General features: G+C 39.9%; 1 protein-coding gene across 7 annotated transcripts in view; it reads left to right on the forward strand.

Moving 5' to 3' along the window:
• The window catches only part of ACTR3B (actin related protein 3B), a 61,821-nt gene that overhangs the window by 23,166 nt on the left and 22,022 nt on the right, over positions 1–16,633 (forward strand). For 4 of the 7 annotated variants that reach the window (XM_060021172.1, XM_060021173.1, XM_060021177.1 and 1 more), the window contains 2 exons: positions 6,816–6,940; positions 7,607–7,717. In XM_060021172.1, coding sequence (XP_059877155.1) covers positions 6,816–6,940; positions 7,607–7,717 — 236 coding nt within the window. Of the gene's footprint in view, positions 1–173; positions 244–6,815; positions 6,941–7,606; positions 7,718–15,263; positions 15,614–16,352; positions 16,431–16,633 lie in introns of those variants that run through there. The other 3 variants (XM_060021178.1, XM_060021179.2, XM_060021176.1) reach the window with 2 other exon arrangements.

Below are 16,633 nucleotides of genomic sequence, written 5' to 3' on the forward strand. Positions count from 1 at the left end.
AAATATAGCTGCTATGAACAGTTGTGTACAGGTCTTTGTGTGGACATAATTTTTCATTTCTCTGGTTAAATCCTGTGCATAGCGCAAGTTGTATGGCAAGTTTGTGTTTAGTGTTTTTCAGTAACTACCAGAGTGCTTTCCACAGTGGCTGTGTCATTTTGCACTCCCACCAGCTATGTATGAGAGAGCCAGCTTCACCTTGACAGCGTTTGCCATTGTCACTGGTTTACTTCATCTGTTCCAGTAAGTATGCAGTGATGTCTCATTCTCCTCCTTATTTTCGTTTCCCTAACGGCCAGTGATGGCAAACATCTTTTCATGTGCTTATTTGCCATCTGCATATCATCTTTGAAATGTCTCTTCGTGTCTTTTGCTCATTTTTTAATAGTGTTGCTTGTATTTTTACTGTTAAGTTTTCAGGGTTCTTTGTATATACTAGATATGAGTCGTTTGTCAGATATGTGGTTTGCAAGTAATTTCTCCCATCATTTAGCTTGTCTTTTCATCCTCTTCACAGGGTCTTTTGCAGAGCAAAAGTTTTAACTTTCGATGAATCAGCTTTTTGATTCATTGATTTTCCTCTATTTTTCTGTTTCAAATTTCACTAATTTCTGCTCTTTATTTTCTTCCATTTTCTTGCTTTGGGTTTATTTTACTCTTCTCGGTTCTTAAGGTGGGAACTTAGATTATTGATTTGAGACTTCTTTTTTCTAATGTAAGCATGTAGTGTTAAAAATTTCCTTCTTAGCACCGCTTTAGCTATGTCCCACACATTTTAATATTTTGTATTTTAATTTTCATTCTGTTCATGCAGTTTTTAGTTTCCCTGAGACTTCCTCTTTGATCCATGGATTATTCAGAACTATGTTGTTTAGTTTCCAAGTATTTGGGGGATTTTCTCATTATCTTTCTGTTATTGATTTCTGAGTTAATTCCATTGTAGTCAGAAAGCACACTTTTATGGTTTTCTTTTAAACTTGTTGAGGTTCGTTTTATGGTCCAGTATTAGATTTATTTTGGTCCCATGTGCACTTGAAAACAGTGTGTGTTCTGCTCTTGTTGGGTGGAATGTTCTCTTCATGTCAGTTGGATCCTGTAGGTTGATGGTGTTGAGTTCTTCTGTATCCTTGCTGATTTTCTCTCTACTTTTTCCATCACTAGTTGAGAGAGAGGTAGAGTCTATATCTATAATTGTGGACTTGTCTTTTTCTCCTTTGAGTTTTTGTTTCATATTTTGCAGCATTCTTTGGTACATACACACTTAGGAGTGCTCTGTCTTGACAGATTGACTATTGCTAGTTAATGTTCCTTTCTATCAGTGGCAATTTTCTTTGCTATAAAGTGTACTTTTTCTGATAGCAGTATGGCCACTTATACTTTCTTTGATTAATATTTTTGTGGAGTATCTTTTTCCATCTTTCTAGTTTTAACCTGCATACAGGCATACCTTGGAGATGTTGTGGGTTTGGTTCTAGACCACTGCAATAAAGTGAATATCACAATAAAGCGAGTTACACGAAATTTTGGTTTCCCAGTCGATTTTAAAGTTATGTTTACACTGTACTGCCATCTGTTAAGTGTGCAATAGCATATGTCTAAAAAAACAGTGTATGTACCTTAATTAAAAAATACTTTATTGCTAAAAAATGCTAACCATCATCTGAGCCTTCAGCAAGTCATAGTAGTAACATCAAAGAGCACTGATCACAGATCCCCTTAACAAATATAATGATGATGAAAAAGTTTGAAATATAGTGAGAATTACCAAAATATGGCACAGAGACATGAAGTGGGCAAATGCTGTTGGAGAAGTGGCACCAGTAGACTTGCTCGACTCAGGGTTGCCAGAAACCTTCAATTTGTAAAAAAAGACTAAATAAAAGCAAAACACAGTAAAACCAGGTGTGCCCTTATATTGTTAGATTTGAAGAGAGTTTCTCGTAGACAATGTAGAGTTCAGTCACGTTTTTTTAATCCACTCTACCAATATCTGTCTTTTAACTGGTGTGTTTAGACTGTTACATTTATTGTGATTATTGATTAGTTCTTTTTCTGTTTGTTCTTTCTGTTTTTCATTTCTTTGTTTTGTTTTACCTAACTTCCTGTGGATTACTTGAATATGTTTTAGAATTTCATTTTGAGTTGCCTGTGGTGTCTTATTTATTTATTTAGGTTGCGCTGGATCTTAGCTGTGGCACGCAGGATCTTTGTTGTGGCATACAGGCTTTTAGTTGCAGCACATGGGAATCTAGTTCCCTGACCAGGGATCGAACCCAGGCCCCCTGCATTGGGAGTGCAGAGTCCCAACCACCGGACCACCAGGGAAGTCCCATATCCGTGGTGTTTTGAGTGCTTCTCTCTGTGTAGCTTTTTAAGTGGTTGGTCTAGTTATTATCTTATATGTACATAGCTTTTCTTAGTCTGCGGTGTCAGCATTTACCAGTTTCAGTGACATGTAGAAACCTTATCTCCCTTTATGTCCCTTTACCCTCCTCCCTTTCTGTTTTAATTGAGGTTATACATTGAGAAGCACATTAGCATTATAATTTTTGCTTTAACTGCCAAACATAATTTAGCAAACACAAGAGGAGAAGGAAAGTAATTGTAATTTCCATATTTTTGCTCTTGTTCTTCCTTCCTTCCTGATGTTCCAGGATTCCTTTTATCATTTCCTCTCTGTTTAGAGAACTTTCTTTAGCCAGTCTTTTAGAGTAGATATGTTGGTGACAAATTCTGTTAGTTTTTGTTCATCTGAGAATGTCTAGATTTGCTCCTCATTTTTGAAGGAAATTTTGCTGAATATAGAATTCTGAGTGGGCAGTTCTCGCAACACTTGAAAATATGCAACTTCCTTTTGGGCTGCCTGATTTCTGATGAGAAATTTGCTGGAGGCATTCAGAATTTTTTCTTTGCTCTTTAGTTTTTGGATTTTTTTTTTGGGTTTATCCTCTTTAGAGTTTATTCAACCTTGAATTTATAGGTTTGTTTTATTTTTTTTGCCAAATTTGCCAAATTTTTTTTTTCTTTCTCACCACGCAGCTTGCAGGATCTTAGTTCCCCAACCAGGGATCGAACCCAGGTCCCCTGCAGTGGAAGCACGGAGTACTAACCACTGGCCCACCAGGGAATTCCCAGATTTGACAAATTTTTAACCGTAATTTCTTTGGATGATTTTCCAGCCCTACCTCCTTTCTCCTCTCATCTGGGACTCGGAATACATGAGTATTAGATGTGCTGTTGTCCAGCCCACGTGTCCCTGAAGCCCTGTTCATTTGTTTTTCAGTCTGTTTTCTCTTTGTCGTTCAGGTTGGGTTATTTCTGTTGCTGTCTTCAAGTTCATCGACTCTTTCCCCTGTCGTTTTCTGCCGCTGAGCTCATCCATTGACATTTTAATTTCAGGTATTGTGTTTTCTGGTTGTAAATTTCTGTGGGCTTTGTCTTCATATCTTTTCTCTTTGCTGTGCCTTTGTGTTCCTTTGCTGACTTCCTTTTATTTTTCATGTGTTTCAGGTGCATTTGTAGTTGCTCATTGAAGCATTTTATGATGGCTCCTAAGATCTTGTTTGGTAATTCTGTTATCTGTGTCATCTCAGTGTTGCTATCTATTGATCATCTTTTCTCATTTCACTTGAGGTATTCCTGGTTCTTGCTATGGTGAGAGTTTTTTTTTTCTATTGAAACTTGGACATTTTGGGTATTATATTATGAGATTCCAGATCTTATTTAAATCTTATGCTTTGGCAAGTCATTTCTGATATCGCTCCAGCAGGGGAAGGGGGATACCCTTTGTTAATGCCAGTTTGGGGCTGAAGTTCAGGTTTTCCTCTTGGCCTTTGTTGACACTCATTTGGGGAGGGGCTCCATGTTGCTGCTGAGTGTGGGCGGGGGATCAGACCCCTGACTAGGCTTCTGCAGGTACCATCCGCCGGAAGGGTGAGGGGTGGAAGTGCTGACTTTCCACCAGGCCTCCTCTGGCAGGACCCCGGTGTGGAGGCAGAGGGGTGGGATGAGTCCTGGCTCCTGCGTGGTGTCTACACTGCACGTGGGGGGTTTGTTTTTCTGTCGTGTTTGATTGGAGTCGGGCAGTTGTATGTTTTCACTGCCCCTTTCACCTCCTTTGGCTGGAGACAGCAGGCTTTTGGGGACTGTGTTTGTTTGTTCCCACTGGTGTTTCTGGGTTGTTGGCTTCCCTGGCAGCCAGCGTAGGACACATGAAACAAACGAAAACCTGGAAGTCACCAGCGTGTTGTTCCTTGGGTCCTGAGGTCCCTAGCCAATCTGCTGCTTTCTCTTCACCTCTCAGCATTTTTATGTTTCTTTCAAATATAAAGTCCAGGGATTCTAGCTGTGCTTAGTGAGAGGAGTAGAGAAAAGTATGTTTGCTCCATCTTTCCAGAAGCAGAAGTCCAAATTTAATTAACTTTGAATAGGTAATACATTCACGTGACATACAAATTAAATGCTGTAAAAAGATGTACAGCGAAAATTAACTCTCTACCACCCACTTCCGCTCTTAGATGGCAACTACAGTTTCTGGTTTCTTCCTTCCTGAGGTAACTGTACATGTACCGGCGAATATACACAGACGTGTTTTTACCTAAGTGGTGGCGTACCACGGACACCATTTTGCACCTTGCTTTTTTTCTCCTGACGCTCCATCTCTGAGAACGTTGTGGGTCACTTCGTGAACTCCTGGATTGCTTTTCGTGGCCTCATGATATTCCATTGCATGGAGATGCCACATGTATGTAAGCAGTTGGAATGTTTAGGTGCTGATCCTGTTATCTGTTATATTTGTTGTCCTTTCCATCTTAATGTTCTCCGCACACTTGTCGTCTTTGTTTACACCTGAGTCAGGGTCCTGTAGGAAGCTGTGGTGTGCTGGAGAAAGCTGCGAGTGATTTAGATCTGTGTGCTACAGCGAGTCATGTGTATACTCCGTGAATACTCAGAGGTGCTCACTGATAGCTACTCTTTAGACACATTTCTCCGTCATGTTCTCAAGGACTATTTGGGCCACATCTTGCTTTTCATAGGTATGAACAAAAGGTTTTGAATATAAGCTCTATAAAGCTTTACTCTCTTTCATGGCTGTAGTTGCTTCCGTGTAGTAGTTAAAAGAAGCACGCTTTATGGTTTGTCGCTGCTGCTGCTGCTAAAGGCCACTAAAACATAGGTCTCCTGTGCTTTGGGGTCAGAGTACTTACATCTCCCTTTTGGGAGGGATAAGATTTACTTTGTTCTCAGGTGAATTTTTGAGCGTGGTAGCTTCATCCTCACTAAGGTTAGCATTGTTTTCTTTAAGGCGGTGAGTTTCCACTTGGTTCGATATATTGCCCTCAAATTTTTGGCGAACTTGAGTGAAGTCATGAATTGAAGGATCTTTTTGTCGTTGTCTCTTTACAGTCTTTTAAGTTGACTTGGCCGTTTAATTCTAAATTCGGGCATAGTGAAGTTTGGTCTTGCCCAGAGGGTGGAATCTGGCACTGCCACACTGTGAGGAGTTTTGAGGTCTGCTGCAAGCCCTCTCTCCAGGGGCCCTTGAAATGCTAACTGGCGCATCGGATGATTCTGTGTCAGTGCGCCACTGGATGGCGCGGTCGGTGTTCAGGGATGGGTTGTGTTGGTTTCCACAGGTTGCCTTAGTAAGTGTTGGCCCTCCTTTTCTGGCCCCATTCTTAGCCTCATGGCCCTGATGGGCTCACTGCTTCCGACATGGATGCTTTCTCTAGGCTCAGCCCCCAGCATTTCCTGCAGAAATTCTGTCCTTTAGATTTGTGCCACCTCTCGTAACTTGAAAGCTTCGAGACTAAATGTGGCAATGAGTTGGAGTGAGAAAAGGAGATGGGCAAAGTGATTTCTGTCCTTTTTTTTTTGCCACCTCTTTAGCCTGTTACTTAAAGATAGCTTTCTGAGAAAAAGGATTAAAATTCACTCCCGTAGCTTTCTTGCTATTCTTCATTTGTAATAAATTGGGGATTTCAGATAATCTACCTTTAAAAATAATTGTATTTGTTTTCTAATTTGTTCTGGAACAAATTTGATGAAGAGTAGTTTTTAGGAACTCAGAGTTTAACCAGGGGTTAGGAGTTTAAGTGGAAAATTGAATCTTTGTGAAGCTTTCCACATTTCATTAGATGTTAATTCTGGAGTTAAGTTTTATATGATTATTTACTACTAAGTATATTCCTAAGTATCAAGGTTAAGCTCTTATTAAAATAATGTTTCAAAAAAGCCATTAATATTTTTACATAATACAATTGTTTGATTATTGTACTTTTCTTTTTGTCAGATACTAGTCAGCAACCTCTTAATTGTTCTTTTAATGGGAAATCAGGTTTTTTTTTTGGTAACAAGACTAAAAATATGTTTTAAATCTGACAGAGTTTCATGAAAATGACATGAGGCATTTTTCAGTTTACTCTTTTCTTCCGTATTATATTTTAAATTTTGTCTCCTATTTTATATTTTAAAATTTGTAATCTATTTGATACTCCATGGGCATTTCATTTACTATCTTGAGGAATTTTTTTCAGATGAAACTGAGAAATTTAGTAATGTAGCTTTTGTCAGCATTAAAAGCAGACCAGCTGAGTTCTTTTGTGCCATGCTGAAAATAATGCTGGAACATGGTAACTTGTTTCTGTGTTACTTTACGTACTCATTGGTAGAGTCTTTTCTATGAACACACTCGACTCCAAATAAAACCGTAATATTGAAAATTTACTTGTCCATACATAGGGATTTTATCATCCTCTCTTGACCATTGAAATGAATGAGTATGGTAATGGGCTCTTTGTATTGTTTTTCCTAAGGTATTGCCATCAGAGAGTCTGCAAAGGTGGTCGACCAAGCCCAGAGGAGGGTGTTGAGGGGTGTCGACGACCTGGACTTCTTCATAGGGGACGAAGCCATAGATAAACCCACGTATGCCACAAAGGTAAACGCCTGCTGGGATTCGCTTCTGTAAGTGCACAGCCAAGAGCAGAGCAGCAGGATGAGTGATGCAAGGTGGCGCTTTATGTAGAAACTGTACTTGTGAGTTGTAGAATATATTTTATTCTTATGTTTGAAAAGAGGCTTTGTTGTTGTTTTTGATGAAGGTACTTTTGATGTGGGGAATCGAGTGAATTTACAAATGCAGAGTTGACTCAGGGACCGCTGGGTTATGTGGAAAGCAAGGTCTGCTCCTGTGGAAACCTGTAGGTTGACTAATTAACCTGTCATGTGGAGAGTTGCAGATTGATCAGTTAAAAAGAAACACTAAAGTTATTTAACTAGACATTTGTTCTAAAAAAAAACCACTCCCCAAACTCCAGATCGAATGGTATTGTAGATTAGCTCTGCTTTTCCATCTGTTATCCCATTGTTAAGATGATTCTTTGTGCTTAGAAATGGGTGGAGTAGAATATAAACAGTAATGTCATGGACTCTTTCTGGTAAAGTGCCTGTTGTTTCTTTCTATAAATTAACATTCACTCCATGCAGAGGAACACTGTTCAACAACTCGCTGTCTTCCATCTCTTCCGGGCCAGTGCTGTTGTTAAACTGTTGCTCTTACTGATGTGAACTGAAGCTTGATGTAGTTTGGTTTCTCTTGCTTTAGTGGCCAATAAGACACGGAATAATTGAAGACTGGGATCTAATGGAAAGGTTCATGGAACAAGTGATTTTTAAATATCTTCGAGCTGAGCCTGAGGATCATTATTTTTTAATGGTGAGTAACTGGACCTAAGAAGGGTATATCCCAGTCAATTCCAAGTTGCGTAGATTTTAAACCCAAGGTGTTCTTCCCTGGGGAGTTTTTAATGCCTGCTAAAGCTGTTTGTATGAATGGGGGTGCTTTTTGGGCAAATAACAGAAAGCTCAACAAAAATGCCTGAAAGCCAAAAGGGACTTATTATCTCATGAAACAGAAAGGCCAGAGTCAGGCCGCTCCAGGGCTCGTTATTTCAGCAGCTCAGGGACGGAGGCAAGGACCAGCCTAGTTCAGTAGTTTGGCCTCTTGTGTTGGTTCCCCTCAAGCCCCAGGATGGCTGCCCAAGTTCCTTTACCACCTCTTGGTGTATTTGCTGTCAGAGGTAGAAGCACTTTTTAGGAATTAAGAATCCCTTTCCTAGAAACCTTCCCAGCAGATTTACCCCATCCGTCCATGCCTAGCCTGGTGCCTTGCAAGGGGAATGGAATTACCTTGACAGGTTTAGATTGATCAAGATTCTCTCCCTTGGGCTGGTGAGGGGACGATGTCTGATCACCTGGCCCCAAGAGGGTAGGTACGTAAACAGGCCTCTAACAGCAAGGAAGGTGGAAGGAGGAATGGATTTGGGTAGGAAACCAACTGTGCACTTGGATGTCCTCGGGAAGTAACCGAATGACTCTGATTTTTGCTTCTTTTATAGCAGAGGAAACTGAGTCAAGATGATATTTTGCCAGGGTTTAAATCGCACTCTAAAATAAAATTGAGCTGAGTTATGGGCCCTGATATTGTGGTACTTAATTGATCTTGTTCAAACAAAACAAAGCATTACAGAGAAATGAAAAGAAATATCTCTTGGTTATGGAATCTGTTCTGATTGTTCGACTCAACTTCACGTTTCCTTCCATGAAATGTTCTTTTTAAGTTAAAACTAATTACATGTACAGAACACTTGCTTTGTGGAGAGCAATTGCACATAGCATAAGCTGCACATTACAACCTCCATAATTTAGCTTTGGATTTTTTCCATGCAAGTATATTGTCAAAAGGTCCCTGATCCCCAATTATGTAGTTCTTTCTAATGTTAAATATGGAGTGTTCTTTAGAATTATCTGGCTTAAAATATGTTAACTACAAGGCTATTATGGTAGTTAGTGGAATCTGTATATTTAAAATCTATTACAACAAGTTCTTGAAAGTGCCCTGATCTTTTTTTCTGGCTATATCGCCGTAACTAGGAATTGCCAAGTGTGAATACTGTGTTTTACAGGCCACCATGTGTTTTCTCTCCTGTGCGTCTACAGTGGTTTATGTAAAATAAATGGAGCCAGGAACTGACAGTGTGTCTGAGTGGCTTTGTCTTTAAAGCCTCAGCAGATCACAGATTCCTACCTGCCCCATTTGGCGTCTTTCCATCTCTCACGCATTGCGCAACAACCTGTTGGACAGGACTTCAGGAGCGCATGCCGCCCAGCAGCTTCCTCCTGTCCACCTCAGCTTCCCATGCCAGGTGGTCCCCTCTCGCTTCACTCAGAGGGTCGCTTAGTCCTAGCCTGTGGAGCAGACACACACCACCAGGACACAGCCCACAGGAATTGTTTCCTACAGGAAATTATTTTCTGCTTTCGCTGGCATTATAGGCTAGTAAGATAAAACCACTTTCTCGGAAGGAGTTGGAGGTGTTTGGTGTGAATATGAAAAAGTCCATTTGCCAAAAATGAGTACCTGTAATGAATATTCAGAAATAATCAAGTTTATTAAATTAAACAGAGAAGATATTGTGTTCTGTGTATTGTGCTTTGAATTTTGCAGGGTCAGTTCATTGCATGATGTGATTGAGGAAGTAATGAGAATGGTACATTGCTTTCAGGTTTATGCCCTTAGTCGTCAGTTAATGGAATAGTTCAAGGGGAGTAAAGCAGGTATAGAGATTTATGGCCGAGTCTAGAAGTCAGTTGAAGACATTTACTGAACTGCTGTATCAGATAATGCTTTTTGGTATAAGAGAGTCTAAAGGGGTTAAATTAAAGGTCCCTCAGTAGCCCCCCAAATTGTTCTTTCTGGCTGCGGTGAACAGATGCCTGAGCATATAGATGAGAATGAGCTCATTACAGCTCACGTTTTTCAAGACGTTTCGGAGACTTGGCTGTATCGGTCATGTGGATTGAGCAGATGGCAAATGGGAATCCTACTCTTTTCTCCAACACTGAAGTGCCCAGAGTTCAAAACAGAAGCATATATTTTAAAGAATTGCAGTGCTCTTGAGTGGAAATCGAGTTACAACTTTAGAAGAGATTGGCAGACTTTTTGAATATGAATCAAGGAGGAAGAGCAAGCAGCACGTGCTGATCAAGAATGCCTGAGAGCCAGGAGCCGGAAAGACGGACATCCCAGCTTAAAGAGAGAGAGAGAGAGAGAGAACCGCCCTTCCTTCGTCTTTTGTTCCATTCGGGTCCTCAGTGGCTCAGATGACACCCGCCCATATTGGTGAAGGCGTGTCTCTGTTCTCAGTCCGCTGAATGCTAATCTCTTCCAGTGACACCCTCACAGACACACCCAGAAATGATGTAGCAGCTCTCCGGGTGTCCCTTAGCCTAGTCAAGCTGACCATGACATGTGGCCCATGACATGTGGTAAGTCCTGACTCGCCGTAATAGTTGCCTTCTTGGCTCTTGAGAATGAAGTAGACCTGCTGTGTCCAGTACGGAAGCCCCAGCCAGTGCGAAGGTTGACAGCCCTGGGTATGCTAAGTCCGTCCCCCCGGCCCACGTGCTTTCCACCTTACAGTACCTTATCTCCTCTCCTGGTCTCCCTCCCTTCAGGATTTATATTTTTGAAAAGGTTTCTTTACCGCAGTTACAGAGAGGCTTGGGGGTGGGACAGTATTAGGTACATGTGTTCAGTTTGTCTTTATCCAGAAATATGTTGGTTTTATGGAACGGATTCGTTCTTTATTTTTGAGTTCATACCAGATGATGTTTCACCATGATTATGAATAAATTTGTTTGTGTAACTTGCATTCATGTGATGTTTTAATCATATGCTTCAGTATTAAAAAAAATAAAACTTGATGTCTCCTATTTAGATCTTGTTGTAAATAATGGTTTGGGGAAAGTTTCATTTAAATTGGTCTCCTAAAGGAACAGTTACTGGTGGTAAACATAAAAGAAATGGAGGATTGAGGAAAAAATGGGTTTATGATTATGATTCTCAGAACCCATAAGAATATGCCTTTAATAATGCTGAATTTGATTCAGGAGCCAGGAGAGCCTAATTACATTGTAAACATTCCCTTAAATAAAAGTATGTAGGTTTTAATGTAAATTCTTCACAGATGGTGAATCGTTTGGCAGCAGGTAATTAAATATTGGTTTTAGCAAGTTAAGGGTTTTATTTTCCTTACATACATTTGTAGTAGGGAGGGCAGTGCTGGCAGGGCAGCATCCTGGTGTCTGTCATTAGCGGTCTCTGTGCTCTAGTATCTCTAGCGTATGGCTTTCATTCCACGGTTACCTGGTGACCCCACGCTGGCTCCTGCAGCTCCATCATCACCTCTGCATTCCAGGAAAGAAGGCATTAAGAGCAAGCAGAAGCGAGTCTACTGCTTGAGTCTGCCTTCACCCCTGTAAGGAGCTTTCCTAGAAGCCACATCCATCAGCTTTTGCTTCTTATTGGCCAGAACTTACTCACTTAGCCACCCCTGTCCATGAGGAAGTCTGGGAAATGCTTTTCCTCTGGGCCTGTGATTGATCAGTGGTCTGTCATTAAGGCAGAAGGGAGAATGGGTACAGGGTAGGCAAGTTGCAGTGCCTTCCATAATGATGTGACTGCAGGTATGAAGACAGTGGCAAGACGAGAATTCATTCAACTGTCTTCACAACTCTGGCTGGATGTGGCGAGTGTCATCCCCATCGGCAGCCAGAAGGCCAGGAAAGCCATGTCGAGATGCAGCTGCTTCTGCTCTGTGTTGCCTTCTTGCCTCTGTGAGTTTCTCCGTCTGGATAAATAGATCAGGAAGTTGTATTGGGAGTTTCTGTGGTCTTTACACACAGGCTGTAACCCAGGGTTTCACAACTCTTGTAAAGATTTTTTTTTATTATAGAACTGTAAGTGTGATTTAGAAAATTTGAAAGATATCTGTGGGACTTTTTACATCTCATTAACATAAATATTAACGTTTAGTATATCTTCATTTAATCTTTTCACCCATGTTTTTGTATGACTTTGCATTTAATATTGTGTCCTCTGTCCCTCTTCCCCCATTTTCTTACACTCTTTTCATAATCCTCATTTTAATGGCTATACAATCCTCTATCCAGTGAATATTTCCTGTTTAGCAGTTTCACTATTTTTAGATGTTTACTTTTGTTTCCAATTTCTTGGTTTTCTAAGAAGTAATATGAAGTAATCTTTGCACAGTGGTTTCTATATTAGCATTTTTTATATTAAAAGTATAAAAATTATATATAATTTGGGGGTACAGAAGTATTAATAATTTTGAATCTTTAGCATACCATTTCACGCTGAAATCTTCAGTGTACTAGAGGCCACATTATTAGAACTCTTGTCAGAATTGATTAATATTTTTGATTATTTGTTGTCAACTTGCATTTTTAATAACTTTGACCTTAAACATTTTTTCATGTGTTTATTAGCTGTATTTTCTCTTTCGTGAATTGCCTATTCATGTCCTGTGTTTTGTACATATCAGTGTTTTATTGCTTTTCCTATTGCTGTGATTTCTATGATCTTTTTTTTACCTAAAAGTTTCTTTTGTGATAAAATGTACATAAAATTTACCATTTTAACCATTTTTGAATGTACAGTTTGATGAATTGAGTACATGCCCATTGCTGTGCACCCGTTACCACCATCCATCTCCAGAACTTTCTCGTCTTCCAAACTGAAACTCTGACCCCATTGAAGAATAGCTCCCTCTTCCTGCTTCCTCCAGCCCCTGGCACCCCCCCATCCTACTTTCTGTGTCTATGACTGTAACTATTCTAGATCCTCATATAAGTGGAATCTTACAGTATTTTTCCTTTTGTGACTGGCATATTTCACTTAGTATAATGTCTTCAGGGTTCAGCCACATTGTAGCATGTGTCAGAATTTCCTTCTTTTCAGGGCTGAATAATATTCTGTTTTATATGTATCACACTTTGTTTATACTGTGAACTCTTCCTTATAATAGGAAGCTTTTGTCAGGAGCAGATTTTTTTTCCCTTTGTAGATTATGTTTTCGAATCTGTAAGTTTTTATGTAGTAAACCTGTTTTCCTTTGATGTTTATACATAATTTTCATCCATTTGGGATATATTTGGAACTTCATTTGACACTGGACTTAAACCCGGAAGAATCCAGGAGCCAGGGTCAATCTACTTCTTGCTGGGAATGTCTCCTGTAGGCTCACTTTTTGCTTCAAACCAAATAGGCAGCTCTTAGCCAGTGGGGAAGAAATGTTCCTCGACTGTGCTCACACTTTTCATGCCTTTTTAGTCTTTTTCTCTTGATCCTTTTTTCCCCTCTGCTCAGTTTAAATGCTTTGTTTCTAAAGTTAACTTATTAAGGTGCTTGCATTTCTCTTCATGGTGAGAAAAGATTTTATAGATCTCTGTAGCTAATATATATAATTTCTTCTGGTGTGAATTACATTATTGATGGTATAGCTGACATTTATTCAGTGCTTGCTATGTGCCCTGCCCCTCCCCTCACCAAGTATTTACATCTATTCACTCATTTATTTAATCCCACCAACAACCCTGGGAGGGGGTAGTTATTAGGCCTCTTTTTCAGATGGACAGGAAGTGCTTTAAGGAAATACATTGTAGCCAGTACTGTTGGAAGGTGCAGCTATTATTCATGTGCTTTAAATGCAAGAAATCTAAAATAGTAATCATAACACAGTGCCAGCTATGTGCTGGGCGCTTTAAGGTATTAAGAAATTTAATCTCAACCCCCTGAGGTAGGAATGTTAAAATAAGTTATGTTGTTGTTGGGTGACTTTCAGATCCCTTATTTACAATCTGCTTTTGATGACTTTATTATTTCTCACATATGTCTTAAGATTGCTTTCTCTCTCCCATCCAGGGAATATTATATATTGATTCTAATCACAGTAATTAAAACTTGGGGTGCTGCGTTTGAGCTTTCCATCATTGCTATACAAGAGTCTAAGCTAAAGGCCCCAGCGAGCTGACAGCCAGACTTGCTTATTTGTTTGAAGCGATGACATGCACAGCACAGAATTCAAAAGGTGCAGAAGGATTTCCAGTGCACGTGTGTCTCCTTCCCAGCTCTGTGCTGCCCCCCAGATCCCCTTCCTGGAGGAAAGCACCTTTACCGGTTCTTAACCAGAGATGATTGTGTGCAGGCATATGGATTATACATAATCTTGTTTTATAAAATGGTAATGAAATACACATATGGTGGTAACCTTGTTTTTTATTGTAAAACCTTTAAAAATTGTGATTAAAAACATATGAAATTTACTCCCTTAACCTTTTTTAAGTGTGTAGTTCAGAGTGTTACCTGTATTCGCATTGTTGTGTGACAGGTCTCTAGAACCTTCGCATCCTGCAGAACTGAAGCTCTGCCCATTGAACAGCTCCCTATTCCTCGCCCCCATACACCTTGATTTTTTATAAAAAAGTCGTTGATACAGAAGAACATTTAAGAATGTGTAAAGTGTGGAGATGCCTTTCTCTTTTCACTTAACTGTTTATCATAGAGATTGTTTCATACCAGCACGCAAAAAGCTCATCCTTTTTAATTGCTGCAAAGTGTAGCGTTTTATGGATGTGGCATAATTTGTTTCATCAGTTCCTAGTGATGGGCATTTAGGTTTTTTCTTTTTTAATATTTTATTTATTTATTTGGCTGTGCCGGGTCTTGGTTGCGGCATGTGGGCTCCTTAGTTGCAGCTTGCGGGCTCCTTAGTTGCGGCACACACGTGAGATCTAGTTCTCTGACTAGGGATCGAACCCGGGCTGCCTGCGTTGGGAGCATGGAGTCCTAATCACTGGACAACCAGGGAAGTCCCAAGGTTTTTTCTGATCTTGGAAGCAACGCCGACTTTGGACCTCTCTGAGGCACCTTGTTTTTTCTTGCCTAGAGAATGTAATTTGATTTTGTTTCATGGTCTTAGCTAAGAGACTTTAGTCTTTAGTGAGTTTCTCACTGGTACTTGCTGATGATTCTAGTAACAGTAACTCACCACATGCTGTGTGCTGCCATGAGCACTTTATTTAGACTCCTGTGAGATCAGTGCTCATTACACACTGAGACGGGAAATCACTTTCTAAACTTAGTAAAATTGAAGGTGGGACAAGCTCTCCTTTTAACCGGGCTGGTGTGGCCTGCCACTGTGCGACAGGTGTGTGTGGCCTTAGTTCAGCTGTTCTACTATATGCTTTGCTTTCTGGTTTTAATATGTTTTATTTATGTATTAGTATTCTAAGACTTATTATTTATAAAAGTAATTCATAATAATTCATTAAAACTATTTAATGTAACTACCCTTCTGTATATTTACCTGTGTTTGTTTAGGTGTGATTACTTCCTACTGTGCTTAGTGATCAGGTTGGTACATTTCCACATTTTCTTACCTTTTCTTTCTTCCTCTGTCACCTGCTTTTGATGGATCATGTTACTAAACTTATTCTGCTATTTACAACTTTAGGTTTACTGATGTCTCTGATACTCTATAATAAGACAATTATCTTTTGATTCCATGGTATGAGGATATCAATGTCTATATTCTCTCCTTCCATCTATACCTCTCCTTCCATCTGTACCTCTCAACTTGATGCTGGTTCTGCTGTTTTAATTTATAATGTTTGCATTCTGTTCTATAGCTGTTATTCCCTGGAAAGAAGAATCTGTATTCCTACATCTTAAATGGATTAATTGCTCACTGTGAGTCTTTGGCCATACTTTCTGCATTCTTATCTTCTAATAGTTAATTCATGAAGGCTTCATAGGAACCAAATTCTCCCAAGTTCTTACATGTTTAAAGGTCCTTTGTTTTTGCAACATACTTGATTGGCAGTGTGGCCAGATGTAGAATTCTTGGGTCACACCTTCCTGCCCTGAAGACTCTGTAAGTGTGGCCCCATGTGTCCCAGTGCTACAAACATATCTGTGTTGATGGCCAAGGCTGGCTGTACTTTTCCTTTCAGGGTGTTTTAGGTGCTCGAACTAAGCATAACAAAATCCCACAGGCTGAGTGGCTTACCCAGCAGACATTTGTTTTCTCACAGTTCTGGAGGCTTTAGGTCCGAGATCAGCGTGCTGTCAGGGTTGGTTTCTGGTGAGACCTTCCTTCCTGGTGTGCAGATGGCCGCCTTCCCGCAGTGTCCTCATGCGGTCTTTCCTCTGTGCGTGTGCGAGAGAGAGCTCTCTGGTGTCTCTTCCTTTTCTTACAAAGACATTGGTCCTCTCGAATTAGGGCTTCCCCCATGACCTCATTTAACCTTGATTACCTCCCCAGAGGCTTCGTCCCCAGATGCGGTCACACTGGGGGTTGGGCTTCAACTTAGGTATTTTGGGAGACACAGCTCAGTCTATAACAAAGGGTAATGTGGGAGTTTTTGCCAAAAGGTCCAGAGAATTTTTATTTATTCTTTCTTTCTTTCTTTCTTTCTTTGTTTTGCAGCTTAAATATGTGATGTATAACCATATTTATTGACATGGAAAAATGTTCACAACCTATTGCTGAATGACAAAAAAGCAGGTTTATTTATTCTTTTTATCTTTCTGTAATCCTGTTAATTTCCTCCTATTTGATAATGGTTATTATTTTAAAATAGATATTTGAATTTTTTGAAATGTCTTTATCATGATTTTCATCTGCTGTATTTTTACATTTTTCTGGGTACATGTTTTTTTGCCTGCCATTTGTTTTTCCTGTTACTTTCCCCTCTTCCCTCTCTTTTT

This window comes from Delphinus delphis, chromosome 9 (assembly GCF_949987515.2).
Source record: "Delphinus delphis chromosome 9, mDelDel1.2, whole genome shotgun sequence".
Classification (NCBI taxonomy): Eukaryota; Metazoa; Chordata; class Mammalia; order Artiodactyla; family Delphinidae; genus Delphinus; species Delphinus delphis.